The sequence below is a fragment of the Pelobates fuscus genome, chromosome 7 (genome assembly GCF_036172605.1).
Source record: "Pelobates fuscus isolate aPelFus1 chromosome 7, aPelFus1.pri, whole genome shotgun sequence".
NCBI classification, from domain to species: Eukaryota; Metazoa; Chordata; class Amphibia; order Anura; family Pelobatidae; genus Pelobates; species Pelobates fuscus.
This window is the reverse complement of record NC_086323.1, coordinates 161,117,354-161,142,438: the sequence shown is the minus strand read 5'-3', so window position 1 is coordinate 161,142,438 and position 25,085 is coordinate 161,117,354. Positions and strand designations below refer to the sequence as shown.

The window sequence follows — 25,085 nt, the reverse complement described above, 5'->3', positions numbered from 1 at the left end:
AAAATATTTAATTATACAATATTTAAATTAGTTAATTAAATAAATTGAACCCCTGAGGATTAAAAAAAAAATAAAAGTTAATCGTCAGGGGTTAAAAAAAAATTAGATCACAGTATAATACTGTGATCTATGTTTTGATCACTGTAGGCAGTGATCGACTGGCAGGGAAGGGGTTAATTTTTATTTGGACTGGGTAAAGGGGGGTGTTTTTTTTTTTTTACTCAAACGTTATTAAAACTTTTTTTAACTTAATTTTTAACTTTTTAAAGCTTATTTTAAAACTTTTTTTAACGTTAACCCCTAGTTAGCCTAACACCAAATCCCCCAATTCCCCACTAACTTCCACCCTCCCCAGCTAGCTTAATATATAATTTTAAAATACTTAAAATTAATAAAATAAATGTAACCCCTAAGGGTTAAAAAAAAAAAAAAAAAAGAATTAACCCTCAGGGGTTAAAAAAAAAATCAGATCATAGTAAAATGTAATCCATGCCAATTGATCACTGTAGTCGGTGATCAATTGGCTGGGAAGGGGTTAATTTTTTATTAAAATGGGTAAAGGGAGGTGGGATTTTAATTTTACTTTATTTTTTTTCCACCAGGGGGCAGGATCAGCACTGATCCGTCTCCCTGCACTTCACACTGAACCCGGAAGTGCAGGGAGGCGGAGGTGAGTGTACTGAGCACATGTGCCCGCTCTGACATGTTGTCAGAGCGGGCACATGTACTGGGACAGCCCGATCCGGTGCTCCCGGTCTGCCTCTAATACAGAGACAGACCGGAGCACCATTAACCCCGCGATTGCGGCGATCTGGGGTTAATTTTACCGCGTGACGGACGAGGTCCGTCACTCGGCGTTAACGCAATCCCCTGAGTGACGGACCTCGTCCGTCACTCATCCTTAACCCCTTAAGGACCAAACTTCTGGAATAAAAGGGAATCATGACATGTCACACATGTCATGTGTCATCAAGGGGTTAAGGGGTTAAACATGATGATACCAACAATAAGAAATATTGCTGAGAAAATAGAAAGTTGATGTGGTTCAAAGGATAAAAATAATATCTGGCTTTAAATGATTACTAACCAGACTGTTTTCCCACCTGAAATGCTCACAAAAAAACTGCTTACTTGTTATTGTCATTCCTCCAAGAAAGTGCTCCTAGAATATTGATATATTGATTGACTGTATAACCCACACATATTTCATTGGTTAAACTTTAATATGACCTGTAGGTCAAGTTTCCAAAGATACACTTCTCCCAGAAGCAATCTATTATATCACTGGAGGGGATTTTATATCTTGGCTATATCTTGTGCTGATGATGGACCAAAAATGCACACACAGAAAATGGTATAGTGATGTATTTTTTTCATGAAATCGCATAGGTACATAAAGGTATTTTTTTTTTTTAAATCAATGATGAACGCTAAAGTTTTTTTTTTAAATATATGTGTATATATATAGTACCAAAACATACACAGGTTTCAGGTTACATAAATTCACATGTAGTGTAATTGTAGATATGTAATAGTTTGTTTTTTGTGGATTGTGGAAATAAAAAGAACATGGCATATCTGGTAATGTCTTATCGTGTATCTGAAAATGTAGTTGGAAGCTGCTGATGTCATCTATAGCACTTGCTTTTACTGGTATGCAAATGTGCATAACAGCTACTTAGCATAAGAACATTTGCTGCGATAGTCTGAGGAGTTTAGGTCACACTATTTGGAATTTCCAGCACCTAAAAAAATATGTCAATATCTAAATTATCACATAAGCTGAATGCAGTTTTACCTGACAGAATTGTCCCTTGATCCCAGAAAGGCAGACATATGAGCAAAGGCTTGTAAGGCACTGTGACATAGGTCCCTAGAGGACAATTGACACCAAAAGGAAGGCCTTATCTGTCAAACTCCCACAATGCTATGCCAGCAGGGTATTTACAATTTGTGAGAAGTGTTTGAATGTAAGCATGTTTTTGTATAGAGTATGTGTGCATACAGGGGTGTATTTGTGTGTACTGTTGCAATTATTGCCACAAACTCAGACACACACACTCACTGATACATACAGAGACCTTGACACACAGATACACATAGATACCCACACTGAAACATACACACACAGACAGTGGTGTGTTTAGGTTTTGTGCTGCTCTAGGCATGACTAAACTTGGGCACCCCTAATCTAAATTTGCCCCACCCCTACCGGTCAAGGCCGCACCTCTTCCTGATTAAGAACCCACTCCTTCCTCTTTAGACTCCACCTTTTCCTACTCCTTTAAAATGGATACTATAGTGCAAGAAAAGATTTCCTGGCACTTTAGTTTCCTATAGTGCCCCCCTCACTTGTATTCTCCCCCCCTACTTGGCACTGAAGGGGTCTCTTACCTGAATCCAGCGCTGATGTCTCTCAGCGATGGGTCAAGCTCCTCCTTTGCGTTTGCATTAGTCTTCCCCATAGGAAAGCATTTTGTATCACTTCTTTCCTATGGGGATTTAGTAGATGCTTTATGTCCTAATGCACAGCTTGAGGACATCCAGCATCAGTTAGGCGACTTTTGGTCACCTAACCAACCGGTAGGAGTTAACCCCTCAAGGTAATTATTGCAGTTTCTTAGAAAGGGTTAAGGGGAGTGGGACACTGCACCCTGACCACCTTAATGAGCTGAAGTGGTCTGGGAGCCTTTAGTGTCCCTTTAAGCACATACTCTGACAGTTACACACACATATTCAATGACAACCACACAGACGTCACTGACAGACTCACTGATTTGACACACACATTCCCCAACAGACACACTGGCAGGTACTGACAATCACACACACACTCAATGACAACCACACAGACGTCACTGACAGTCACAGACTCACAGATCTGACACACACTCATTGACAGACACACACATGCACACTGACATATGCACACACTGACAGACACACACTGACAAACTCATTGACAGACACACACTGGTAGTCACACACAGACTCAATGACAAACAGACTCTCACTGATTTGACAGACACACACAGACACACACACACACACACACACACAGATACAATCACTTGCACACACAGACACACACATGCATACACACACTAATTATTAATATTAATAAAATACTTTATAAAATGTCCATCCAGCCTCCCTACCTGGACAGCTTGTGTGGATCTGTCCCTGGGGTCCAGTGATCTCCCTGCTCTGCTCCCTCGTGCCTCGCGGGCCTTCTACTGAAGCCGGGAGCTGGAATATGACATCATATTCCAGCTCCCACAGCAATCGGCACGTGAGGGAGCAGAGCAGGAAGATCACAGCTCCCTTACCGCTTCGGATTCCAATACAACTGCACGAGTGGTAGTTCCACCGCTGAGGATCCTATTTTATGTCAAAGGTCTGAATTTGGTTTTCATTTTTTTGTATATATATATACTTCATTTAACAATTAATCGATCTCCTTTCAAATCTTGATGAATCGATTTTATATATATATATATATATATATATATATATAATAAAAAAATTGTATTGAGGTGACAGTTCTCCTTTAAGATTCAAAGTAGACTACTTAAATCCATTGGAGGGATATTTTCAGACTAAAACATATAACATTCTAGACTAGTATGGGATTCCAACTTTGTGGCAAATGTTTGGGAAGCTCTTTCCAGATTCACTATGACAAAGCTACAATGCATAAAACAAGTTCCACACAGAGATAGTTTGACAATTGAAGGAACTTGACTGGCCTGTCCAAAATCCTAATCTCATTCCAATTTGAGGCTTTCTTAACTGACAACCTTTAGTGTCCAAACTCACTAATCGTTTTGTGATGGAAACATATAGCAGAAGCCTTTCCAGAAATGTTGACATCATTGTAAAATGAGCAGGAGTCCCCCCATACCTATGTCCATGGAGTGTAAATAAAATATATAATAATAATAATAATAATAATAAACATGATAGTTATATTATTTCTAGTCCTTATTTTGAAGGCTAGTGTATATAATTAAATACTCACATTTGGTCTTCAAAACAGATAGAAGGTCCAACTACATTAGCTGCACCACTTATAATTTTGAATGCATAATAATACTGCGGACAGTCTTTCTCATTCCCACATTTTCTTTTGATTTCTTTTATCTCTGACAAAAATAAAGAGACACATGAAAATGTATAAATCAAAATTGTGAAGGATATTCAGTTGCTTTATTTGTTAAAAAAAAAAAAAACACAGGAAAAAACTCTCTATCCCCGAAATGAAAATATTTAGTTATTCTAGGTTAGTGCAATATTTGTTACTTCCTATTCACATGCCCCATGTTAAAATAGGAATCAAGTAAAATGCGGTGTAAAAGGCACCATCCAAGTTTAAAATTAACCTTGTTGTCAGTATACTTGTTCAGGGTGAATAAAAATAGTTACAGCTGAGAACTTTTAACCAAAAATCTAACGGTAAATACATTTCAAGAAAACCAAATTTGGGTCATGTGGCAGTTCGGTTTGTCCAATTTTTTTTAACAAGCAAAATGAAAAAATGAATCAGACAAACCAAAACGGCAGGAAAATGCGCCAATGAGTGCACTACAAAATCTATATATTATATAAATATTATGTATATATTTTGCAGTAAACTGATGAGCACATTCTCCTGTAATTTGGTTAAAAAAATCAATTGAGAAAAAATAATCAGAGGAGGAGCAGGAGGATTAGTAAAAAAAAAAAAAAAAAAAAGCAATAAACTATATACATATTCAGTTGTAATCAAAATGATTCAACCCCCATTGAAAATGAGGTATATTGTCAAAATGTACAGACTTTCAGCTGTTTTCAATGAACAAGTGAAATAGCTCAACTGTTGCTTCAAGTGGTTTCCCCAAATTAAACTGAAAATGCACATTGTAATGACTTCTCCAGTCTCAATTATTCAACCCATTCATGGCAAGTATCTGTAGTACTTAGTAGAGCAACCTTTTGCTATTATGACCTGCTGCAAACGAGATGCATAGCCAGACACCAGCTTCTGGGAGCATTCCTGAGGAATCTTAGCCCATTGTTCACGAGCAGCCGTCTTCTTCAAATTCCACCAGATATTTTCTATGGGGTTCAAGTCAGGTGACTGTGATGGCCACTGTAGAATTTTCCAGGACTTCTTCTGTGCCCAAGCTTTGGTGGAATTTGAGGTGTGCTTGGGATCATTGTCTTGTTGGAAGGTCCGATGATGTTTTATCCTAGGATTTCCTGATACTGCAATGAATCCATCTTGCATTCCACACTGCAGGTTTCTAAGTCCAGAGGATGCAAAGCAGCCCCAGAGCATCACCAAGTCACCACAATGCTTAACTGTAGGCAGGGTGTTCATTTCAGTATATGCTTCATTCTACTTTCTTTAGACATACCGCCGATCCATTGGGCCGAAACGTTCCAGTTTTGTTTAAATCGCTCTACAGAACAGAATCCCCAAACTTCTGTGGCTTATTTATATGATTTTGAGCAAGTTGGAGGTGACCTTTCTTGTGCTTTTGGGTCAATAGTGGTGTATGTCTTGAAGTTCTGGCGTGGAAACCTTCTGCTTTTAGTACTGTGCTCACTGAAACCTCAGTGCCTGTTTCCACCAAGTCTTGCTGCAGGTCTTTTGCAGTCACTCAAGCATTTTTCACAGCCTACTTTCTCAGAAATCTGGTTGCAGCCATTGACAGCTTATGTTTTCTGTCCCATCCAGGTAGTGTAACCACTGTTCCTTCAACTTTGAAATTGCAAACTATGCTTCCTACTGTGTCTCTAGAAACATTCAGTGCCTTCACAATCTTTTTGTATCTTGTTCCTTGTTTGTGAAGGGTGATGATCTCTTCTCTTAACGTTTTTGACCTTTCTTTTAACTTAGCCATATTTTTAACACAGTCAAATGTGACACTCAACAAACCCCTGCTAGGTGATGTATTTCAAGTGTTCCAGCTGAAGCACACCTGGTGCAACTAGTGAAGCCCTTGCTGGAGACAATAAACTTGATTTTCAATGGCAGTTGAATAATTTTGATTAAAACTGTATATATATATATATATTTATATATATTTATTGTATTTTAATGTTTCTCCTTTTCCCCCTTCAATTGATCACTTCTCACTGCATCTGTTAGTAATATCAACAGTTAGTGGCTGTGCCCTAGTAATCAATCTTCTTTTTTTTGCCAGAGGCAGAATTCTTAATTACAAATTAAAATTAAAATGCTCTTCCATGGAGCTATTCATTTGGTTTGTAAATTCATATGCTCATTCAATTGGCCCACATTAAGATGAATTGAAGCACAGCAGCTTGCTCACTTCCTGTCTAGGAAGACACATTCTCTGCATCATGTCTGTTATTGGCTGCATTGTATTTTCATTTACTTTTATTGGCTGTCTGGTTTATATAGATATATATATATATATATTTTTTTATTTTTTTTTATTTAATGTTACTTTCTGCTTATCTGTGATTGGCTAATGTTAGTTAGCCAAAAATCAATGAAAGTGTACGCTTCAATGACTGACCCTTAGGAAAAAAAGTTCAGGGGAGTGCAAACAATCATAGGCTACCTTCATGCCAGGAATTGAATGCTAATATATAATTAACCAAATCTCTCTAACATTAGGCATTTGTTCCAAAATCCCAGTAATGTCTGAATTTCAGTAGAAGACAAACTACCAATTTGAGCCATCAGAAGCTCTGCTCGGACAGCAGCCTCCACATGAGTCTCGCACATCACTGCGAATTTTCTGTTACCTTCCACTAGTTACCTAGGCCTAGATTAATAGATTTATCTTTCATGCTTACATAAGTATCCGCTTCAACAAAAAAGCTGACAAGTAGCTAATATTCTACTTACCTATTTCTTTTTTTTGGTGGGTATCTGTGAGAAAAAAGCAGAACAGCATATTAGACATTTTTTTGGTTAGGCCAAGAGTGAGTCTATAATTAACCAGACTGTAAAATATATTTTATTACCATGTATTCCCACTTGGGTTTTTTCTATATTATGATATGATTTTCTACATTGTTCTGCAGGAGTCTGAATACTTAAAGATAGGAAAAGTGTATTTTAAGTTGTCATGGTGCCAGGAGATGCCTGGGTGCCCTGTTACCTTAAGGGGTTAAACTGTTCTCAAACAAATAGATATGAGATAGGAGTGGTGATGTTGGACTAGCCAACGTCAGAACCCCAAAGTAGGTTACAAGAGGTAACACGGGGGCTTAACCCCAAAACAAGTAAATAACTACCAACTGAAAGAGTGGGATAGAAAAAAACACTCACTCAAAAGTGAATGGGATTCAATCTCACTCTAGAAGATTACCTCCTAAAGTAAACGTAACAACGAAAATGGTAATAACCTTTATTAAACTAAAATTAAGCAAAGAAAATATATATAATGGTTCTTACCCTGGATAGAAACACCATAGAAAGTTGTGTTAGTGAAAATCACATAAAGGTGAGGAATGAAAAACCTGGGGATATGTTCCTTAATCTCATCGAAAATTATATATATATTGTATGTGCACATACGTATAAAGTTCACTAAAATAAACAGTAGTAAGGCCTCTAAAGAGGACCAAGTAAAACTATAGGGACATCCGATATGTGGACCAATATATAAGAGAAACGGAACATAAGTACAGACTGCTCCGTACAAAAGGCGAAAATTAAATAAACCAAGACGCGCTAAAACTGTAAAATCCGTAAGTAATATATATAGCTGGGATCGTGGTACCTAGCGATAGTAGAAATGCCGATATGGTACTGGAGTTAAACTGGGGTCATTATAAATTGTGTCTCAATAGAGTATATCAAGATAACTCACTGGTGGAAAATAAATCCACGAAGAAGCACAAACGGGTGTAGAGCTATCTAGCCGACCCTGCTGTACAGACTCTCTGGGAGGCTTATATATTCTCTTATATATTGGTCCACATATCGGATGTCCCTTAAGTTTTACTTGGTCCTCTTTAGAGGCCTTACTACTATTTATTTTAGCGGACTTTATACGTATGTGCACATACAATATATATATATATCATTTTCTATGAGATTAAGGAACATATCCCCAGGTTTTTAATTCCTCACCTTTATGTGATTTTCACTAACACAACTTTCTATGGTGTTTCTATCCAGGGTAAGCTTTATACCTATTATATACATTTTCGTTGCTTAATTTTAATTTAATAAAGGTTATTACCATTTTCTTTGTTACGTTTACTTTAGGAGGTAATCTTCTAGAGTGAGATTGAGTCCCATTCACTTTTGAGTGAGTGTTTTTTTCTATCCCACTCTTTCAGTTGGTAGTTGTTCTCAAACAAAGGCGGTCTCAAGTACCGAATCTCCAGCCACCAGCTGCATCCAGCTTCTAAGACATATATCTTTTCCATCAATCTCTCCTCCCCTCTGACATGCTCGTTTTCCTCTTGTGTATCTTTACCCCTTCATTACAAACTGTAAGCTTGTTTGAGCAGGGCATTCTTCACATCTACACTCTGTTTTATTCAGTATGTCAATTACTTGTCAAATATCCCCATTCTATAATTGTAAAGCACTGCATTGTACACAGAAAAAAATTATAAATGCGCCCATTTTTCATGAGCTGAACTCAGATCTAAGACTTTTTCTATGTACATAAAAGGCCTATTTCTCTCAAATTTTGTTCACAAATTTGTCTAAATATGTGTTAGTGAGCACTTCTCCTTTGCTGAGATAATCCATTCACCTCACAGGTGTGGCATATCAAGGTGCTGATTAGACAGTATGATTATTGCACAGGTGTGCCTTAGGCTGGTCACAATAAAAGGCCACTCTAAAATGGGCAGTCTTACTGTATTGGGATCTTTGAGATCAGCTCATGAAAAATGGGGGCAAAAACAAAAGTGTTCCGTTTATAATTTTGTTCAGTGTATGTTGGCACTATACAAATGCTAATAGTAATCATAAACATTTTTAGCCGGAGAATGGCGATTAGCATGTGTGATAATGTTTAGTAGCAGGTAATGTCAAAAATGGATGCTCTCTTCATCCATGATACACCATGTGTAGGCAACCTTCGGCACTTTAGTTATTGTGGACTAAATCTCCATGGGTGCTTTGCCAGGATTATTGTTGTTATAAATGCATTATGGGAGATATAGTCCACAACATCTGGAGTGCTGAAGGTTATGTACCCCTGGTCTACACAGGGACAAATAAAAAAAAAAAAAATAATAACACTATCTGTTAGATATACCCCAATGAAAATATTATAAATATACCCAAATGAAAATACAGTAATTTTGATTTTTTTTTAAATTGTGGGCATATCCGAAAAACATCATTCTAATGTGCAGTTATAATGTTTAGGGCCTGTGTAAGCCCTCCCCTTCTTGCCCAGTCCAGACTTTGTGACTGTCTAATCAGGCTTCCTAATGTAGCTCAATGAGAAGTCTTTGCAAGGCTGGTGCTCTGGGCGATTGCTGCCTCTTGAGTTTTTGTACCCTGAACTAAATTATTAGAAAGCGACTGGGGGTTGGGGGGTGGGAGGGAGAGGGAACCTGCAGTGCCAGGAAAACGGATTGTTTTCCAGGCACTGGTGTTTTCCTTTAAAGGCACTTGGATTGAAGCATGTTCAAGATATGATAGAATCCACTTGCCGGTGTCCTATAGACAAGTTCTCAAAAATGTAGCACTAGGAAACGATTTCTGCTACTTTAAATATTTAAACCCTGCACAGAAAATATTTAATCATGAATGATATTACACATTAATACTTGTGTGGTCACAGTTCAGAGGGGCATAAAACACAGTAACCACTACAGTATTCTGTAGAAGTTATTTTGCCAGAAATCCCCAAGGCACCTCTGGTCTGGCCCCAGTTTCAGATATACCTAAACAAGAATTTCCACTTTGACATATGATATATCAATGTTGTCCTTATTTAGATGCAGTTGATCTCACTAAAGTGGAAGTAAGAACTTACACTTAAGTGAGATCTGAAAAGGGGTCCGAACCTGAGGTTTGACTAGTTACAATGAAACAGCACTGTAGCGATTATAGTGTCTATACTACCATTTCTACTTTCTATTCATAACAAAAAGTCCTAGTGCAGCCTAGTGCAGAATATGATTTTTCTTTTTAACAAACAGTTGTTGGTTTTGTATGAATTGCAAAAGTGGCAAATAGAGAAGATTGGCTGTGCTGGATCTCATGTTCCTAAATTATGTGTGTAGGTCTGGTGGAAACCTGAAACCATACCCATTTTATACAGATTTAGGAAGTTATTTTCTCAATTGCTTTATAGAGTAACCAAACTATCACTCTTTTGTTGGTGACAATGCCACTTTTACAAACCCCAGTACATTTTAATGGAATGTTTATTGTGAGATATGCAGTAAAGGTAACATAGTTACCTCCAACGCGTTTTCAGGTGTTGCCATCTTCTCCAAGAACTCCCTGACATATCTCCACAGGTGTGGGAAGATAATCATGTAACCTTAATCATTTGCATTATTATGTGGGTGTTTTAGAACACCCTTGTATTTAATGCACTGGAAGAGTTATTTAAAATAACCACAAAAAATAGCTAAACCTTGGGAATTAAATTGTGCTGTTATCGAAAATACATGATATTGTCTTTTTTATTTATTTTATGTTGCATGCTAGTCCACTTATTTTTTTTTTCTTTAATTCTTTATTTTTCAAAGTGCAGAGTTGATTACACAAGACAAAATTGGTGAATGGCATAACAAGTTGTAGACACGCAAAAAACAATAAGATTCATTGCACTTTTTTTTAAATAGAAAAGGTAACATGGTTGAGTCACATTAATGTCAAGAGAAGCATTTAACAAGATATTGCTTATAAACTGACATATAGACTAACAGTTATTATCTGGTAAGCGTTTAGAATGCTTATTTGTCTAGGTCAGAGATATTTTAGCCTTAGGTCTCTCGCTCTTGAGTTACATGTAAAGTGGGCTGCACATATGGACCATCCCGTGGGAGCAATTATGCAAGGATCGGGAACAATTGCTGGACGCTCATAATGGGAGACGGGCGGACAAGAGGTCTGCTGCGTATGGGCCTATAAGCCTATGTGGAGGGGGGTCATCTACCTGTGCCCAGCGGTCTCCCCCCCCCCCTCCCATGGTATGATTAAAATATGTAAACCCCTATATCTGTTGCAATTCGTAGGTTATCTAAAACAATTACATTTGTTATCCCGCTATATTATACTGAATACTTATGTGTGCCAGAGGTTGCTTGGTAGGGTCATCTGCCGCCCCCGGTGCCAAGAGTCCAAGTTTGTCCCCCACACAGTCCTCCCACTCAGCCGATGCAGACTCTGGAGGCTTGCCAGGTGTGCTGGGAGTAGAGGTGGAGAGAACTGCTCCGCAGGGTTCCATGTCCGCCTGGCAGTGAGGAAGCTCTCCGTCCGTGTCTCGGTGTTGGGTCTGATTTTGCCTGCCTGTGGGGGCACCTGGCAGGATGCATTCTGTAGAGTCTGCTTTTTGAAGCCCTTCGTGGGTTCCTCTGTGTTGGTCCAGGGCTGCGTTTGATGGTGTGTGGGCTCCCCTCGGAGCTAGCCTCGCACAGGTGTTGTGGGTGTGCCTGGTCAGGGTCTGCTTGTGCTCGTGTGAGGTGCTCATCCCTACAGGGTGCCATATTCTATGTCTGCTTACGGTGATTCGCTTGTGATTGCGCCATGTTCGCGCTCTCTTTGCTCTGCAGGAGGTACCGTGATGTCGGGATCGTGTGGGCCGCTTCAGCAGTGTGTGTTCTTCTGGGGCTTGTGACATGGCTCGCCGGTCTTCAAGTCTCCTCCAGAAGGCTACAAATATAGCATGCAGCCGTGTCGGGGTGTCACGCCCCTCTGCTGCGCCCGTTGTCGCAGTGGCTATTGCCGCCATTTTCTGGGTAGCTCACTCCGTCTGAAGCTGCTGTCCCGCTGCCCGGGTGGGCCCTCCTGGGACCGGGATATACCCCACGGTCCATGGTGGGGGAACGGAGGCTCAGAAACCGCGGTGGATTGCGGGGGAGCGGCCGTCTCCCCCACGCCGCCTAAGCTTGTAGGCCGCAGGCGTCTCGTCCTCGATTTTTGCACGTTGGGCAACTCATTTAGTGTCATCGTGTACCCCTCAGTTTCCCCTCTCCGTTAGTGACACTTTGGGGTCGTTTCAGTGCCGTTCGTGGCGGTTTTATCGCAGTTTTGTCTGTGTAAAGCAGGAGAAGCTCTTTCCTGCGACCGCTCAGCTTAGCGGTCCGGCCCCGCCCACCAGGGGAGGGCTGGCAGCCTTGGGCCTGGGGGGCAAAACCAGTCAAGTGGCCCATTGCGCCACCAAATCAGTTCACCATCCATGCCCACCTTTTTCTGGTTTTATAACGGATATTGATGTTATGCTAATCAGTAGCTCTTTGCCATACCCGCTCCTTCACGGCTCTGACTTTCAATGTTGTGTGTGTGTGTGTGTGTGTGTGCGCGTAGTGTCAAAGAGCTCCCTGTCTTGCCCCCTGTCCTATAGAGCTGTCCCTTCTGTCCCTTAGAGCTCTCCCCTGCCCCTTAGTGGTCTCTCCTCTCCCCCACCCTCCCCTAGCGGTCTCTTCTCACACTCACCCACCCTCCCTGTGCTCTTCTCATCCCCCCTCCACCCTCCCTGTGTTCTTCTCACTCCTCCCTCTGTGTGTTCTCACCCCCCCTGTGTTCTTCTTACCCCCCTCCTCCCTGTGTTCTTCTTACTCCCCCCATTGTTCTTCTTACCCCCTTCTTCTTATTACTCCCCCCTTCTTCTTACCCCCTTCTTCTTCTTAACCCTCCTACTTCTTCTTACCCCCTCTTCTTCTTCTTACCCCCTCCTTCTTCTGCTTACCCCTTCCTTCTTCTTCTTACCCCATTCTTCTTCTTACCCCCCTTCTTCTTCTTACTCCCCCCTCTTCTTCTTACTCCCCCTTCTTCTTCTTACCCCCCTCTTATTCTTACCCCCTTCTTCTAATTACTCCCCACTCTTGTTCTTACTCCCCCCTTCTTCTTCTTACCCCCCTCTTTTTCTTATCTCCCCTCCTTCTTACTCCCCCCTCTTATTATCCCCCCTCCCCTCTTCTTACTCCCCCCTCCCCTCTTCTTACTCCCCCTCCCCTCTTCTTACTCTCCATCCCCCTCCCCTCTTCTTACTCTCCACCCCCCCTCCCCTCTTCTTACTCTCCACCCCCCCTCCCCTCTTCTTACTCTCCACCCCCCTCTTCTTACTCTCCCCCCCCTCCCCTCTTCTTACTCTCCACCCCCCCTCCCCTCTTCTTACTCTCCACCCCCCTCCCCTCTTCTTACTCTCCACCCCCCTCCCCTCTTCTTACTCTCCACCCCCCCTCCCCTCTTCTTACTCTCCCCCCTCCCCTCTTCTTACTCTCCCCCCTCCCCTCTTCTTACTCTCCCCCTCCCCTCTTCTTACTCTCCCCCTCCCCTCTTCTTACTCTCCCCCCTCCCCTCTTCTTACTCTCCCCCCTCCCCTCTTCTTACTCTCCCCCTCCCCTCTTTTTACTCTCCCCCCTCCCCTCTTCTTACTCTCCCCCCCTCCCCTCTTCTTACTCTCCCCCCCTCCCCTCTTCTTACTCTCCCCCTCCCCTCTTCTTACTCTCCCCCCTCCCCTCTTCTTACTCTCCCCCCCTCTTCTTACTCTCCCCCCCTCCCCTCTTCTTACTCTCCCCCTCCCCTCTTTTTACTCTCCCCCCTCCCCTCTTCTTACTCTCCCCCCCTCCCCTCTTCTTACTCTCCCCCCTCCCCTCTTCTTACTCTCCCCCCTCCCCTCTTCTTACTCTCCCCCCTCCCCTCTTCTTACTCTCCCCCCTCCCCTCTTTTTACTCTCCCCCCCTCTTCTTACTCTCCCCCCCTCTTCTTACTCACCCCCCTCCCCTCTTTTTTACTCCCCCCTCCCCTCTTTTTTACTCCCCCCCTCTTTTTTACTCCCCCCCTCTTTTTACTCTCCCCCTCCCCTCTTTTTACTCCCCCCCTCTTTTTACTCTCCCCCCCCTCCCCTCTTCTTACCCCCTCCCCTGTAGGTGGCCGAGCTGGTCTCCGGTCCGCGGTCCCGGCCGGAGTGATAGGAAGGTGCTCAGTGTGCACCTTCCTGTCAGTCCGGCCGGGTACAGGAAACAGAAACTCCTGTTCCGCGCGGAACCGCGCGGACCGCGGACCGGAGTGCAGCTCGGCCACCTACAGGGGAGGGGAGGGAGGGAAAAGCAGCTGCAGCCATCTGTGCGCTCTTTACAGAGCGCTCGGCGGCTGCAGCATTTAAAGGGCCGGCCCGCCGCGGCCGGTCCTAAAATAATTTCGGGCGGCCTGGGGGGCAATTGCCTCCCTGCCCCCCCGCCCAGCCCGCCCCTGCCGCACACGCTAGTCCACTTAATTTAATGCAGAATATTTGCATTTCTTGAAATATTTCATAATATAGTTTACTTTTTCTTACCTAAAAGATTGTTCATCTTCCATTTTTTGGCAAACACAAATTCAGCAAAGTACCATGTAGCAATTAGCGTAACCAATATAACCACAATTCTTAAAGCCTCTGTAGAAAGTAAAAAGAAAAATATAAGTTTAAGTGCTGTTAACAAAGTGAAAAACTTTTTTTTTTTTTTCTTTACAATTTTGAATGCTAAACACGTGTTGACTCTTTGGGCACTACAAAGGCTGACGTGGCATACTAAAAGCACTGCTTTCTCCCGTGGCGTTTTATTATTATTATTGTTGTTATTAATAAAGTGCCAACAAATTTCACAGTATTGTATAATGGGTTTTATCAGTTGTAAAGTTGGCAAACCATTTATGGGAGTTGTTGTATAGTAATATTTGGGGATTTACTTTCTGGCTACCCATGTCTTGGAGAGGTAGTAGGCAACCTTCGGCACACCAGAAGTTATGCACTAAATCTCCCTTAAAGCCATATTGCTTGAAAAGCATTGGGGTGATGTAGTCCGAAACATCTGGAGTGCCGAATGTTGCCAACCCCTGTCTTGGAGTTTGACCCTTACTTGTCAACATAATAAGTGTAATGAAGGACTGAAGAAGGGAATATAATATCTGTTACACAAAATGTAATTTTTTTTGTGCCATCACATAGTCAACTTTAAACATTGCATCTTATTCGTGGTATATTAGGATTTCAATGAGTGCAAGACAATCAGCCTCGTGTAAAATGCATATTTTGAGAGGTCAGAAAGTCTGGTATCTTCATGAATAAGACCTTTATTGCTTGGCTTTTAAAAGCAGTTTTAAATAAATACCAGTGGTCAGGCATCAAGTGGTATCTCAAGTCTGCTAAAATGGGGATTGTGATCAAACTTTAGTTGCTGGCTATCCTTGATGACTAAATGACAACCAGTGCCATACAACAGGAAAATGAAATGTGATGATAGTTTTTTGGATCCTACAATAGAAAGGCCAAAAATTCTTCCCTAAAACTCCTTTTTACCTATGTCTCTTACCTTTACAGTAAGGAGATCTATGCCCTCAATTTAATTTCTGCCAATAACATATAATTTGGTGTTGATTGGATTATGATGAGCCTTTCATCAGTTTTAATTGATTTAATCACTGCTTTTAAATGCTTATTGGGGGCTGATAAATATCGCTTTGAATGATGAAATTTTGTAAAAAATAAAATAAAAATGTAATTATAATTTTAAAAAAATCAATATTAAATGTATTGTTGAAATGATTGGATTCAGTGATTCAGGGCCATTTATCAAGGGCATAATCCTTGATATATGTTCTTTAAAATGTCTACACTAAAAAGCTGATGACAAAAGCTTTTTTTTCCACTATTTGACTGCTGGCAATACTAGCAGCAAGTGGGCAAATAGTTTTTTTTTCTTCTAGAGCCTTTTGGGATCAGAATGAGGTTTTTAAAGCTCCCCCACGCCATGAGTGGGAGCTTGTCTGTTAAACAGTGAGTAGCCAGTGGCTGCTCCCTGTCATAAGACCAGCAACTGGGCAATTATTGCTGCCCAGTCTCTAGTAACATACAGGTGGCCTCAATTTAAAAAATGTGGGGTTGGCATATCAGAGTCCAACCCCCCGCAACCCTACAGTGAGACTTTAAATAAAACAATGAAGTGTGTGGGGGGGGGGGGGGGGGGGATAGTTTTCCCCTTTGCTCCTATCTATGGTGACTTTAATTATTTGATAATAATTTTCCAGTTCAAGCATATCAATCAAAGCACTCTGACTAAACTTGCATTGCATGGAAAAGCCCTTTTAAGGGCTATTACCTCTATGCAATGTGTTTCCGCATGTACCCCTTAATGCAAAGATTGCTTTTTATACATATTTTTTATTTGTATTGTTTTTGTGTGTTTGTCTTAATGAAAGGGGGGATAGGGGTGGGGGGTTGAAGAGAAGATTTTAGAAGAGATAAAAAATGTAATGGGAAGTATTTTAAGATTTTTTTTCAGGTGTTAGATTCATTGGGCTTCCTTACTTTTATTAGAGGATATGCATAGTTTATTTTCTTTGAAGGGTGGCTAGGGGCTTGGGGACCCCTAGCCATCCGGGGGAGAGACTTGATGGCAATTTGAAGGTTGGGTGGAGGCTTTTTCATTAAAGATTAAAGCCCCCCAGCAGCAGCCCATGGGTGGAGGCTTGGAGGGACACTAAATCCCCATGTTTATTCTAAACATACGACACAACCATGGGTGAGAAATGAGGGGACACCGTCTTGTCTTCTTGATAGCCAATCGTGGGGGACACTGGGGTGGACAGGTTTTTATTAATTTCTTTTTAAAAATTACTAACTACAAATATATTCAGGGCCAGTACAAACCTTTATCTGGAAATCTATTCATAAACATGGCTATATAAAGGACACAAGGTCACACATTTAGGCTGGAAGAAAGGAGATTTCATCTAAGGCAAAGATAATGTTTTTATACAGTAAGAGCAATAAGGATATGGAATTCTCTGCCTGAAGAGGTGGTTTTGTCAGAGTCACTACAGATGTTTAAACTGCAATTGGATAAATACTTACAAAAACATAACATGCAGGGATATCATTTATAATTAGTGGGGTAATAGCTGCTTGTTCCAAGGAGACTTCTGACTTCTATTTTGGGGTCAAGAAGGAATTTTTTCCTAGTTTGTGGCAAAATTGGAAGCGCTTCAGACTAGGTTTTTTGCCTTCTTTTGGATCAACAGCAACGTCTCTTTTCAGCTATGTAACTATATAACAATGATCTATAGAATATAGGATGCACACTATATAAATCGCAAAAATTATAATTTTGTTATGTACAAAAAGTACCAAAAAAATATACAAGAAAAATAAATAAACACAATGACAGAAGCAAGGGCAAATATAATAAGACAATGGTAAATAACCAAGAAAAATTCCTTACAAGGCACAAGACAGAAATACGAGTCACCAAACCCCCCAACGTTTCGGCACCAACTAGCTGCCTTTATCAATAGGTACCATTGAAGGGATTTTTTTCTTGGTTATTTACCATTGACTTATTATATTTGCCCTTGCTTCTGTCATTCTGTTTATTTATTTTTCTTGTATATTTTTTTGGTACTTTTTGTACATAACAAAATTATAGTTTTTGCGATTTATGTACATCCTATATTCTATAGATATTTGTACATTTGAAACATTTAAGGGAGTGTTCATATGGTTTGCATCTGGCTATTGTTATATTATTTTGACTCTCCATGTGCTTTTGTTTTGAGAACTATGTAACAATGAAGCACATTTATCACCATTTATTTGGTTCATCTGCTAGAATTTTGTCTGGCATTAAATCCAGTCAAAATCTGAAAAACAAAATGACTGAAACCAATTTATATATATCCATCTATTTGATTGCAATCAAGGCCTATATACCTAGTAGATTGGTGATAACAGATCTGAGAGTTTGTTCATTCACTCCTTTACACATCAATGTTTCTGTAACTTTGGTATAATGAGTCACCAAGACATCTAATGATATAGATCTCATTACCTCGAGTCCTCATGGATTGTAAACTTGTTTGAGTAGGGTTTTTTTCACCACTTCCCCTTGCTATAAATGTGAAGTGCTGGGGAATATGTTGGCGCTATATAAATACTACAGCTAACTACTCAATAACCATTTACAAAAAAATGAAAAGTGAAAAATTTAAAATAAATGAAAATAAAAACCACACATAATCTATTAAAATTGTACTACGAATTAACTTGCTAAAATACAATGGTAAATGCCTGCAGGGAATATAGGAAAAATGTTAGCATTGTATTTATGCATAGACACTTGTTGTTTGGGTAAGCCTGACTTTGATAACCAGTGACTAGTTAAAATGAAATGAGATCTCTCCCTCCCTAGCATTGTCTATCTATGGGTGGTTCATTTGTATGTAATTAGGACATTAAACAATTCCATTCATTAGACTCACTTGCTCATTATTACACTATGATTTAAATAGCCTTTGTATGTTGGCTTGCATACTTTTGAAGCTTGTTTTATTTAAATGGCCTATAAAATAGCTCATAATATGTAATGTCTAGTAAGCTATGCATAATATGAGATTCATATTTATTATTTCCCCAAGTATTTAAGATGGAATATGGTGGAAGCAGTGGGATACACTGTCTTAGCTAATGTTGAAATGTGCATTTATTACATAAAATACATTGCAGCCATGTGGTATTCGGCACCATCCATGACCGATTACTATAGACAAACTCTACGCAGTATCAAATAACATAAAGTGACTTACCTGTCCACCTCATCACTCTCCTTTAAATTCGACAGCGGATTATGTAAAATGTTAAAGCTGAAAAACAAATAACATGATAAAACACTGTTGTTTTTACTAACTTATTAAATATTTCAAAGCACATTACTGGTCCAGTCTTTGTGTACAAAGTTTGTAGCATCTGCTTTTATAAAAAAAAAATAACATTTCTATTACAATCAGTATTTTTTTTTTTTAAATAGTTACATATCTTTTTTTTGGAATCTTAGCTATTTCAGTTTTATGTGTCTGAATAAATGTGAATCAAATGTCCATATTTTAAAACTGTAAAGATAATTTAACCAGTTTCATACTCGTATGCACAGATCTCATATCTCCATCCATTCATATTTGTAAAGGAATGTCCATGGCAAGTTCACTTGTATATTTTTACCACTGAATGACAACATATTTATACCAATTTGTATAAACCTGTTGTTTTTTAATATATTTTTTTTTCATTTTAGCAGACAAAAGAATATGTTTCTGTATTTTAAAATAATTTTTACACAGTGTATACATAAATAAAATTAATAATAATTGTAATCATATCATAAGCACTAACATACGAGATACATATGAGATAAAATATGAAAGTAAACAGAACTAATCTAAAAAGTATAACAATTAACTTAAAGGGAAACTCCAGTGCCAGGAAAACAATCAGTTTTTTCTGGCACTGCATGTCCCCTCTTCCTCCCACCCCCCATCCCCCGGTAGCTGAAGGGGTGAAAACTCCTTAAGTAACTTACCAGAGGCATCGACATGTCCCACGTCGCTGCTTCTTGGTCCGCCGCCGCTGCTCCTCTGTATTACGTTGGCCGGTGGGCGAGACTAATCCCGCCCACCGGCCGGGGAGACCTAATGTGCATGCGCGGCAATGCCGCGCATGCGCATTAGAGCTCCCCATAGGAAAGCATTGAAAATGATTTTCAATGCTTTCCTATGGGAAATTTAGTGACACTGGAGGTCCTCACACAGCGTGAGGACATCCAGCGACGCTCTAGCACAGGTTTTCTGTGCTATGATGCAGGAAGTGCCCTCTAGTGGCTGTATAGTAGACAGCCACTAGAGGTGGAGTTAACCCTGCAAGGTAATTATTGCAGTTTATAAAAAACTGCAATAATTACACTTGCAGGGTTAAGAGTAGTGGGAGTTGGCACCCAGACCACTCCAATGGCAGAAGTGGTCTGGGTGCCTGGAGTGTCCCTTTAATTTGTACTAATTGTAGTAACAAGAAGACCAGAAAAATAAGCATTATGTAAGTCTCTAAAAATTCAGAGACAGCTATTAATAGTTTTTTTTACAGGCACAACCCAAATTATATAGGTGACATTAAAATTGCCTCAATAACCAGTTCTTCAAGTTTTACATAATATACATGAATATTTTGCCTAAGGCAAATGAAAGAGTCCATTCTTTTGCATAAAGAGGTTTTTAAATCAGATTCTGTACATATTGTTAAGCATTGTCTGGTTATATATTTATGAAAAAACAGATGTAATGATTCAGTAGTTAAAATATGGGGTAACAGCTTGTTGATCCAAAGAGAAATGTGACCATATTTGAGCCAAGAATGATTTTTGAGAAAAAAATGCAAATCCTTTCAAACCGCGGTTCTGCCTTATTTTTTGATCAACAGCAGAAATACACATATGAAACACTGAACTTTTTCAGCCTATATACCTATGTAACTAAGAGTCTCCAATGACTTTAGGAAGACAGTTTTGCTACAGCGACCAATCTACTGTGTGCAGGTACCTGGTTCAGGTTAAATGCGAAGTACATGTTCCAAACTGAAATAGCATGGCGACCCATTGATTTATATAGATATTGATTAGACAATTTCTGCCACTGTTGAGACTGGTGGGACATAGTATATTACATCACACACTATCTCAAAGAATATATATTTTTTGAATACTTATTTTTTCTCTTTGGAAATCTTCAATATGATATTTTAGAGAAAAAAAAGGAATTAATATCAGTCTTGTAACAAAGCATATGTAAACTGTATTGAGCTGATACAAGTAAATTTGGACAGAAAGAGACTAGGCTGGTGGAGTGGAAAATAAGGATTGAACAGAGACTGTATAATAGGGTTGCTACGCGTATAATAAAATTCCAAACTCACAACAAATCTCGACTAGTATAAATAAGCCCCCATATTGGCTTAGAAAATGAAATGAAAAGTAAGAACACTAGATCCTAAACGTATCAGGAGAACTTGTAAAAGACTTGAAAGTAGGTGATTATGCTAAATCAGATAATCATTGGTATATGGATAATGGATAAAGCAGGTACATGTATGAAATATCATACACTAATTGAGAAAATCAGATTTCAGACATTAAGAAAGAAATGTCCAGGAAAAAAAGGTCAAAAATGTAAAAATGAGAACTAAAAACAGTACACGCAGGATATAAAACTGGTCACAAAAGAGAAACAACATCTAGCATGTCACATCAAGGTATAATAAAGTTCACATTTCATAGATATACCATCAAACTAAAATCCATAAAAAGTCACAGTGGTAAAAGGGATTGTAGCAGTGTCTCTATGTAACTATGTCTCAGCTAACTGGATACACAACTTATGTTATTGAGTAACATGAGCTGCAGATTATACAAGGCTGATATAATATACCCCGTAATGCAGAATGTAAAACGGGTGTCAAATAGTTCGGAATTGGCACATCATAAGCCGCAGTAAGAAGCAGTACAAGATGATAATCACTCTCAGATCACGGTGACAGATCTAGAGTGTTGGGATCTTGGAGTGTTCGATGTTGGAGTCTTCGTGTGCATTCCACTTTTTCCCAAGCCTGCATTCCACTCTAACCAGATACCGGGGTAATCGTACAGCAAATGCCGTAAAGCCTTACTCGTTTCGTGACTACAATGTCACTTCATCAGAGGCCAATGTCTGGATGTCTCTACCCAGCGTACATTTAAAGCACTTAAATCAGCCGTATAAGGGAGGCAGCTGGCTCATTTATAATTTGACACCAAATTTACATCTATTAGCTAGTCAGTTAAGAGACAGTTAAGAGATATGAGGTATGGAACATCTAAAACATCAGATCTTGAAATGGAATAGGATAACATCCAAATAAAAGATATACAAGAGAAGTAAACTAGCAATACAAATCTAATAAATAAAAACGTAATGTTTCGAAACCTAATACATAAACAAGGACAAATAGATCAGATACACATAAAAATACATTTGAATATTGAAAAAATAAAATAAAATAAAATAGAATAAAATAAAGATAAATAGTTATATTGGTTCACTTGGGTGATATGTGAAATAATTACCATAATAAGGGACACCTAAGATATGGGTAAAATAGTAGTAATTAGAGAAATAGCCAACAGATGAATGAACTATTAACATGAACATAGATATAGGTAACTAGGACCATGAGTATGAGCAAATACGTAGAATATTTGTATATTTACGTATATATGGCTAGTAATAAAACTCTTTCCCACATAGGAACTGGTGGAAGGTTAAAACTCCTAAGGTGGTGGGACTAACCCTCTAGTGTGTAACAAGACATATCATGGGAAACTGTAGTATAAAACTAATATATGGAATTAGCCAACAAATTAAATAATTAGCAAAAACAATGAGTTCTTGGGTGCAATAAAGGCATATGTGGGGTATATGAGTTCAATAATATTTATAGGCCCCTAATTTCAGTGTATATTGTACATTATTCATGCTCTTTCTACTATACGTTGTATTTGCCTTTCTGGTTGAAGGTCTTTTGAAGGTCTATTGAACTCATATACTTCAATCAGAAAGGCAAATACAACGTATAGTAGGAAGAGCATGAATAACGTACAATATACACTGAAATGAGGGGCCTATAAATAGTATCTCAATATACTTCAATCAGAAGGCAAATACAACGTATAGTAGAAAGAGCATGAATAATGTACAATATACACTGAAATAAGGGGCCTATACATAAATAGTATCTCAATAAGGATGAAATAACATAACTCTCTAGGGCATTGCCTGGGGGAACTAATACATTCGAGACAGGCATTTAATTTGAAGTCAACTTTCAGGCCTTTAGGCTCCAGGGTATCTAAAGAGAAGATCCATTTGGCCTCAATTTTGTCTAGTTCCTTCTCCAAATTGCCCCCTCTCCAATGGATATCAACTTTCTCAATTGCCATAAATTGTAATCCTTGGGGGTTCCTTGAGTGATGTTCTTCAAAATGTCTAGATAGGTTGTGATTGGCGAATCCTCTTTTGATGTTCCGGATATGTTCACCCAGTCTGACCTTAAATGTTCTTTTAGTTCTACCTACATATTAATTATTGCAGGGACAGGTTAAGATATAGATAATCCCCATAGAGTCACGATTCATTGCCGTCTTGATCTTGAAGATTTCTTTTGTTTCTTTGTGTGTGATTCGAGGTTCTTGTAGGGTATTATTTCTCTAACCAATGCATTTCCCACACTTGGTGAATCCACGTTGATGGATATCTGATATATTTTTCTTGTTTAGCACAGTAGAAGCTAGCATGTTTTTTAAACTTGGTGCTTTGGAGAAAATCATTCTTTTGGGTTTATCTCCAAAAATGGTATAAAGGATGGGATCTCCCTTAACACCTTAAGGACACACGACATGTGTGACATGTCATGATTCCCTTTTATTCCAGAAGTTTGGTCCTTAAAGGGTTAAGAATATTCCAATTCTTGGAAAAAAAAAATTCTTATTTGTTGGGCTTGGTTACTTTAACTGGTTATAAAGGCCGGGATCACCATTTGGTCACTGTTGTCTTTAGTTCTAGTTTCCAAAGTATATTCTCTAGGCAATTCTAAGGCTTGTTTTGATGCTCTTTCTAATAGTTCTTTCAAATAACCTTTCACTAAGAATCTATTAGTAATTTCTGCCATTTGTGCCTTTGCTACTTCTGGTTCCAAGTAGTTACGTTGTATTCTTCTGTATTGATTGTAAGGGATATTATCCAACCAGGTTTTTTTATGGTAACTATTAGCCGGAATGAAGCTATTACAATCCACCGACTTCTATAAGGTCTTGGTATGAATGGTATTATCTTTGATGTAGCTCTCCAAGTCTAAACATTCCACATGTTCTTGTGACTGATTAAACGTAAACTGTAAATGATAAGGGTTGTGGTTCAAATACTGTTGGAATGAGTTAAAGGGACACTATAGTCACCTGAACAACTTTAGCTTAATTAAGCAGTTTTGGTGTATAGAACATGCCCCTGCAGCCTCACTGCTCAATCCTCTGCCATTTAGGAGTAAAATCCCTTTGTTTCTGAACCCTAGTCACACCTCCCTGCATGTAACTTGCACAGCCTTCCATAAACACTTCCTGTAAAGAGAGCCCTATTTAGGCTTTCTTTATTGCAAGTTCTGTTTAATTACGATTTCCTTATCCCCTGCTATGTTAATAGCTTGCTAGACCCTGCAAGAGCCTCCTGTATGTGATTAAAGTTCAATTTAGAGATTGCGATACAATTATTTAAGGTAAATTACATCTGTTTGAAAGTGAAACCAGTTTTGTTTTCATGCAGGCTCTGTCAATCCATTCCAAATAAAGAAGACATCATCTATGTACCTATGCCAGAGAACCAGATTTGCGCACAGGTGGGGGTTGGACCAGATGAACTCGTCCTCCCATTTTCCCATAAACAAGTTGGCGTTGCTTGGCGCAAATCTGGTCCCCATGGCAATGCCTTCAGTCTGCAGATATAAAATTGTCATTGACCCAGAAAAAGTTGTGACAGAGTATGAATGCCGCACATCTGACCAGAAATTTGATCTGGATGTTTTTTAATTCTGAGTGTGTTGTCAAGCCATACTGCACTGCTTCACAGCCTTGTAAATGTTCAATTACCGTGTAAAGTGATGTCACATCTGCTGTGACCAAAAAGTATTCACATTTCCATTCCACTGTAGAAAGGATTTTGATAACTTGTGTGGTATCTCTCAGATAGGACTTGAGTTTCATGAAAGTTGACTTCGAATTAAATGTCTTTCTCTAAATTATTAGTTCCCCCAAGGAATGCCCTAGAGTTATGTTATTTCATCCTTATTGAGATATTATTTATAGGCCCCTCATTTCAGTGTATATTGTACATTATTCATGCTCTTTCTACTATACGTTGTATTTGCCTTTCTGATTGAAGGTCTATTGAACCCATATACTCTACATATGCCTTTATTGCACCCTAGGACTAATTGTTTTTGCTAATTATTTCATTTGTTGGCTAAATCCATATTTCAGTATTGTACTACAGTTTCCCACGAAATATCTTGTTACACCCTAGAGGGTTAGTC

The 25,085-nt window shown here is 39.3% G+C and overlaps 1 protein-coding gene and 1 long non-coding RNA gene across 2 annotated transcripts in view; both read right to left on the bottom strand.

Annotated features, from left to right (window-relative positions):
- Positions 1 to 6,742, bottom strand: part of FAM3D (FAM3 metabolism regulating signaling molecule D) — a 30,414-nt gene extending 23,672 nt beyond the window's left edge. Inside the window, exons 1-2 of the mRNA XM_063428159.1 lie at positions 6,685 to 6,742; positions 4,022 to 4,145 (exon numbers count right to left, since the gene is read on the bottom strand). Of these exons, the coding sequence (XP_063284229.1) occupies positions 4,022 to 4,145; positions 6,685 to 6,742 (182 nt within the window). The remainder of the gene's footprint in view (positions 1 to 4,021; positions 4,146 to 6,684) is intronic.
- Positions 6,743 to 14,453: 7,711 nt separating this feature from the next.
- LOC134568864 (uncharacterized) overlaps positions 14,454 to 25,085 on the bottom strand; it is a 55,973-nt gene continuing 45,341 nt past the window's right edge. The window contains exons 3-4 of the long non-coding RNA XR_010084064.1: positions 18,734 to 18,790; positions 14,454 to 14,549 (exon numbers count right to left, since the gene is read on the bottom strand). This is a non-coding gene — a long non-coding RNA (uncharacterized LOC134568864). The remainder of the gene's footprint in view (positions 14,550 to 18,733; positions 18,791 to 25,085) is intronic.